A 7,310-nucleotide genomic window follows, 5' to 3' on the forward strand; every position below is an offset into this window, starting at 1 on the left:
GAAACTGAAAAGTTCAAGCATATATTTCTTAATAACTAAATCCCACAGCTTTACTACTAGTAGAGAGACGATGCCAGGTAGAATTAATTCACACACGCAATCGCTCTCACTAATAATGCATTCATATGAATGTAATCTTTACTGTGCTACTTTATCTGTATCTGATTTAGAATGAGCAGAAATCTGTGAGAAATATAACGACCCAAAGACAAAAGAACTGATACAAATGAGCTGTTATATGAGCAATAGCCATGTGGGCAGCGCTGTGTCATATGCCATAGCTGTGCACAAGGTGTTTGTCACAGCTCCAATCTGTATTTTTGGACAGTAATGTTGATCCAGGATCAACAAAAGATGTTGATCCAGGAACATGTCTTACTTGGCAAAATCACGGCGACCCAGAAGATACCTGTTTCCCAGAAGACAAAATAAGTTAAATTTACCATCATCTTAAAATTCTAAAAGTTTTCACCCCCAGGCTCTTAATGCATCGTGTTTCCTTCTGGAGCATCAGTGAGTGTGCTACTCGGTACTAGCATTTATTATTAGTAAAGCTGGATACTAGCCTATCTACTAGCAGCTGGACAAAAATACTAACTGTTGAATAGTTACCAGTAAACTTCTAGCAATTAAAATATTCACTAATCTTAAGTGAATATTTGATATCTAAACCATATTGCAACTTTTTATCTCACAATTCTGACTCTTTTTTTTTGCGATTGTGAGTCGATATATCAAAATTTCGAGGAAAAAAAGGCTGAATTGTGAGATATAAACGCACAATTATAATATTGCGAAACAAGTTAGAACTGTGAGAAAAAAGTCGCAATTAACTTTTTTTTTAAAGCTTCCATATATACATAGACACTAGTTTATAGTTTATAGGAATATATCAATAGGCCTACATGTTAAAACGGCTTGCCATAATCGGGATGGTTCCGCTGACCCAGTTTTTGCCTTTAGGACCCGGAGGCACCGCTGCTCCATATGACACTCGCCCGTTTGGAGTGAAAGTCTCTTACAAGCACAAGTTAAACACAACACTTGTGAAAGGCGAGGTGCACACAGCTGGCCCTGACTGCAGTATATATTGTACGCCTGGAATGACAGTGGCAGTGAATGGATCGCAGCGAAAACGCCCGACTCGCGTGCTGCTCTGTTAGGAATATTAATATGATTTTACATTGCAGGCGCAACTAAGTTTTGTAGGTGTTTCCTGCAACTTCATGCTGGACAAAATATAAAGGGATCGTCAGTATAGTGCCTTCCAAACGTCGTACGTTTTTCTTTTTCCATCCTCCAAGGATTTTGTTTGGTGTGAAATATGTACTGAGTGATCAATTCAATCACCCTTCAAGAGGAGAAAGTTGCGACCTGTTGCTCTTTTTAAAAATCACATGTTGCTTCTTAAACATTCTACGGATATTTATAACACTATATCAAGACATTCTGGATGCGCGCTGAGCGCGCAAAAGGACTTGTGACATGGTATGATTTTAAAAATCTCTTAAACCAGCTTAAGATAATGGCCAAACTGGTCTTCAGATGGTCTTAACTGGTTTAAGATGCACTTAGCTGGTCTCCAGCTTGGCAAAGCTGGTCTTCAGCTGTTCTTTGGTGGTCTCTTAGATGATTTAAGATGGTCTGAAGCTGATTTTTAGCTCGTTTAGCTGGTTGACAAGGTGTCCAAAACCACTTTAAAATGAACCGTTCAGTCTGACCAAGCCGGGAGACTAACTAAGACCAGCAACCCCGTAGACTGTTTTCTGCAGCAGCGATGTGTTCCACTTGACATCTCAAACAAGATGTATGATTGTGAAAGATTTTAAAAATGCTTTACGCAGTTTTCAAACTGACTTTTCTCCTCAGCGGTTATGGTGCCATGGTGGCAGAAGTTAAAATGACGTCTTTTGGCGAGCAGTTGGTGCGCTCAGAATGGCCCGGGAGGATTCGGTGAAGTGTCTGCGCTGTCTGCTCTACGCGCTCAACTTTCTCTTCTGGGTAAGACGAGTCCAAGTCGGAGCAGGTGGCCCGGCGAGCGCTCACGTTACATGGAACTGTGCTGCTGTGCGCTCTGCGCTCTCCCAAGTCGCGCAACAGCCACTCACTCTCCGACACACGCGCAATCTGTGTTCCCTCCCTCCCCATCCTATGTTATCATTATGTAGAGGACAGCCTGAATCCCAGCTATGTTCGAATGGCGCACAGCTCACATTCTGCTGGGCGCTACTTTTAGGGAATTAAATGTGATAAGCACCAGGGTCTGTTTTTAGACCAAGAATGCCTGCGTAGGGCAAACTAAACCCATGCCACTAATATTGCAGCATGTCAAACATAGCACAGTACCTAAATAGGTTTCCAAGCCAACCATGTACACAAACACAGATCCATGTTATGCTTACTTGTTTTTTAATATACATTCAGAATTTTTTTTTACAAAGCTGTCAGGGGCAGGTACAAAAGGTACATCTTTGTAATTTACTCTTTAATGCTACAGATTAGAACCTTAAAGGTAAATATTAGTCTTGTATTATTTGTACCTTTTTTCAGTCCCTAAAATCTCCAAAGACTTTAAGCCACAACTAAAATGCGTGAATTTTATTGCATTACATTATCAAACAATTTTGGATTTACCAGCTGGTCCAAATGTGATTTTTTAGTGGCTGCATGAAATAAAGGTGTAGTTCATGATGTTTCAACTCTTATTTTAAATAGTAAATAATAAATGAAACATAAATGAAAGTCTTTATGTATAAATGAACACTTCACAATAAGGTTACATTTGTTGTTAACATTAGTGAACTACATTAGTTGTTAACAATGAAAAACACTTTTATTGATATAATTTCAGCATTTACTGATAAATTCTAAAAATCAAAAGTTGTATCTGACATATATGTGTATATATATATATATATGAATATATGTAATATATGTGTGCAAATTAAGATTTAACAGTCATTTATAAAAGTATTTATAGTATTAATATATATGAAGTATAAAGTAAAAGTTAAAAAGTATTAAAATAAATACTGCAACAAATGTATTGCTCATTGTTAATGCATTAATGTTAAAGTGTTAATAAAATATATAATAAATACATTTAAATTAAAACTTGAAACAAATATTAAAAGAAAAATCACACTTTTTGGGGAGAAATATTTTCGGAAAATGTTTTCTTGTACTATGAAATGTGTGCTTGTAGTATCTTTGTCAAAAAGAAGTATATCCATGTTTAATTGTAGCTTAAGTACCATGTTTTCTTCTGTTTTTCCAAGCTTATGGCCCTGTGTGTGCTGGGAGTGTCCGCCTGCCTCAGGGATCACCTGAACAATGTGCTCACCTTAACCGCCGACACCAGGTGAGTGGTAGCGGACGGACAGGTGTGAGCCGTAAAATCCTTTCATTCGGGGCAGCGGCCCATGTAAAGGTCTAATTTACTGTTTTCCCACTTTTCAGCCTGTCTGGATCAAATTGCCTCGAGCTTATGAAGTAATTACAAGCTTGAATGAGGTGTGCAGTTCTGTAGAAGAAATCAGATAAATGCATTAAGTCGCCAGTTGAGACAGGGCCTGGGTTGAGATCCATTCGTTTGTGTATGTTTTGTAATTGTGTAGAGTTTTTTTTCCAAATCCTCTCAAGCATTAAAGGAAAACTCAGCAAAACTGAAGGAAAACTCCCAAAAGTATCAATATTATCCTGGAGGCGAGTGATATCTAATTAGTGTTGACAAAAAGCAATTCATCACCAAGGTGTGTATTATAATTCAGAGTCGTTATTGGGGCCTCTGTGGCTCACATGAATGGGAATCAACAGAGAAAATTGTTAAAACCTGATTGTACACAGGTTGCATTGCAGTAACGTGCTGTATCAGCCCTCCTTCCAGGACTGTAAAAATCTCATCTCTGCAGAATGAAACATTATAGGATATCAACTAGAGTAGAATATTTCAGATTTATACTGATGTGTGTGATCCTCAATTAGATATTTAACTTAAAGAAATATTCAGTATAATTTAAGCTTGACAGCAATTCTAACATTTTTATTATATGTAATAAAATTTTAATATGAATACATATTATTTATATATGAATATTTATATATTATTAACATGTTGTACATTCATTTTTCATACATAAATTATATATTATAAAAAATCCATTAAATAAGAAAAATGCATGCAAAAAAGATTTAAAAATGTTTCAAAATAATTTTTATTTAAAAAGTATTAAAGGGGTCATATGATGCTTTTTTAAAGATCATTATACATTTTGATTAATTCAATGAAAATAAAATCTTTAATAAAATGTGTTTTTATTAATGCTAGTTTTCATGACAAATTAAGAAAAATACAAAATATGTCATCTCTGCAGAATAAAACATAATATGAACTAGTATAAGTTACGCTCAACAGACAGCAATTATTTATGGTAACTAATAATGATTAATTTTTTTATTAAAAAAATGAAAAATAGGTGTTGTGGTGATACACTTACAATGGAAGTGAATGGGGCCCATTTTTGGAGGTTTTAAAACGAGATATGCAGCTTCTAATTATCTAAATAACACTTATATTGTTCTGTTAACTTAAAGTGAACCTGTTTATATAATTTTACAGTCACTTTAGGGTTCATGGTGTTGTGTTGTCATGGCAAGTGGATATAAGTTTACACAGAAACTTTTTTTTTCTCCACAGTAAAATCATATTTACATGCATATTATTCACATTTTGTGGCTATACTATTGAAACCGTGAGTATTTTAATGCTTACAGATAGGCCTCAAATCCACTGTAAGTGTCTCACTGTAAACATTACAATTGTGGTATGTAACATTATGCCACAAAAGCTGTCGATTCAGCATAACGTGTACTGAACCCAAAATATTCCTTTAAACTGTAGCTTACCCATGTCCTCCCATAGTGAAAACAGTGTTGCATCTTAGAGAACAGAAGCAAAAGAAAGCCAAACAGAAGCAGAGACAGCAAGAAACAGGAAGAGAGAGAGCTTGCATTCCTACAGAGTATAATCACAGTTTATTTGCAACTGGTGTATTACTCAAATATGCTGCCCTATGAGAGGAGGAAGAGACAAGTGAGCAGGATGGATGGATAAATAAACAAAAGGCCTGCCAAGAAATGACTCGTCCTCTCTCTCTCTCTTTCCCTCAGACTGGAGGAGGCAGCCGTTCTCACATACTCCCCCGTCGTCCATCCTGTCGTCATCGCCGTGTGCTGTTTTCTAATCATCGTGGCTATGGTGGGCTACTGTGGCACGCTCAAGTGCAATCTGCTCCTACTGTCTTGGGTAAGTAGAACTGGGAAGAGAGGGGGGAAAAAAACAAAAGACAAGAACAGCAGGAACATTGTGTGGTTTGGAATGTGTGTGGTTTTGTGTACCGAGAATATTTTAAGTTTAGCTGGCAGTGACGTTGTTGACCCCAACCACCCTCGAACCAGATTCCAACAAGTCATTCTTTCTTTATCCACGCATCCCCTCTGAGAGTAGAGAGAGACATCACATCCTTAAAGTCTTCCTGGACCAATTTTACTTGTGTAATGTCATGTAATTCCAAGTGAAAGAGGGTATTTGATTAGATGAAATTGTGGGATTGGACTTGATTTTTTTTTATTGGTAATTGATGGGATTGTGAAAAGTGGCTGTTACATACGAGAATGGAATCAGGTGATTAAAACATAAGCGGCCTTGATGATGTCAACCCAAAGGAAAAGTCGTTTTAAACAAGTCTGAGTAAGTTTTAACTTTTGATTATTTTGGACTAATAAACTGCTCAATGCTAATTCACTGAAATTGAAAGTTAATCTGCTTTTTAAATCTGATGTTTAACACAAAGATATATATATATATTTAAGTGTCCAGGCTGCTCTTTTCCCTGCAATGAAAGTTACATTTATTAATTTAATTTTTAACATTTTTATAGTTGTTTTTCAAATTTTATTAATACACTTTTATTAATAGTTATTTATAGATTAGTAACATGGATTATACATGTACTTGCTTATATATATATATATATATATATATATATATATATATATATTCATTTGTATTAATATATAGAAACAATATATATACCTATATATATAATATATATATATAATATAATATATATATATTGTACAATTTCTTTTTAAACAAATGTTTTTGCTTTTCTGGAATAACATGCAATAATCGTGCACAACAAGCTGAGCAACATGCATTAATGGGTCAGTATGTTGACACCATAACATTAAAATTGACTATATGTGACCATGATCTTTTATGTTGATGTAACAAAAGACCTGCAGGCAGAAAAAGTCATGTTAACCAATGATATCAGAGCATAACATCCATGTTCTAATCAAATCCCGATGGATATGCGTACAGTAAGTCCCGCCCTACGTTATTTCCCACCAAATATTGTATTAGTTTAATGTAGTTTTGACTCTATTCTGCAGACATCTGTGTTTAAAGCTAGTGTCACATATATATGGCCACATGGTCTCATCTCATAACTGCACTGGTATACTAAAAGGCCATATTATTATTCTTATATATGTCGTCATGGTGCACCTTGCGTCTAGAGACAAAGAGTTAGACAGCAGTAATATATGAGCACTGCACATCACTCAACATGATGGATTGTCTAGGAGGGCCAAATAGAGGGCACATAGTTATATCCATTGTGAGAGATTTTTGTGTGTTTAGACGGATATGTTAGTGACATTATGACTTCTGAAATTATAAGATCTTGACAGGCTGTTAGCACAGATGATATAAATGATTTGGGGAGGAAGGAAAATCCACCCTCTATCTGACCCATAGAATTAAACAGGCAGTTTTTTTTCTACTTTAAAACGACAGTCCACCCAAAAAATGAAAATCTGTCATCATTTACTCACTCGTATGTTGTTACAAACCCATTTGACGTGGAACAGAAAAGGAAGATATTTAACAAAGTGTCCAGGCTGCTCTTTTCCCTGTAATGAAAGTCACATTTATAATAATTTAAATAATAAAAAATGTTCATACAAATATAAATGTAATATTAATACATTATTATCATTATTAATAATAAATTAAATAATACATTAATATTTAATTATTTATTATAAAAGATGTGTATATATATATATACTTGTATTCCATTTTATATATATATATATATATATATATGTATGTGTGTGTGTTTGTGTAAAATATTGCATTTTATAAAAACACTGCATGAAAATTATTTAACAATCTTTTAAATTAAAAAAATATTTTTAACTTGTATTTATAAAATAAAAAAAACATTTGATTGTTAATAAAA

At 34.6% G+C, this 7,310-nt stretch overlaps 1 protein-coding gene across 1 annotated transcript in view; it reads left to right on the forward strand.

Annotated features, from left to right (window-relative positions):
* Positions 1-1,042: 1,042 nt before the first annotated feature.
* The window catches only part of LOC107656244 (tetraspanin-12-like), a 17,252-nt gene continuing 10,984 nt past the window's right edge, over positions 1,043-7,310 (forward strand). Inside the window, exons 1-4 of the mRNA XM_016444004.1 lie at positions 1,043-1,276; positions 1,870-2,001; positions 3,279-3,361; positions 5,170-5,305. Coding sequence (XP_016299490.1) covers positions 1,936-2,001; positions 3,279-3,361; positions 5,170-5,305 — 285 coding nt within the window. The 5' untranslated portion in view covers positions 1,043-1,276; positions 1,870-1,935. The remainder of the gene's footprint in view (positions 1,277-1,869; positions 2,002-3,278; positions 3,362-5,169; positions 5,306-7,310) is intronic.

The sequence above is a fragment of the Sinocyclocheilus anshuiensis genome, unplaced genomic scaffold (assembly GCF_001515605.1).
Source record: "Sinocyclocheilus anshuiensis isolate Anshui unplaced genomic scaffold, SAMN03320099.WGS_v1.1 scaffold183, whole genome shotgun sequence".
NCBI classification, from domain to species: domain Eukaryota; kingdom Metazoa; phylum Chordata; class Actinopteri; order Cypriniformes; family Cyprinidae; genus Sinocyclocheilus; species Sinocyclocheilus anshuiensis.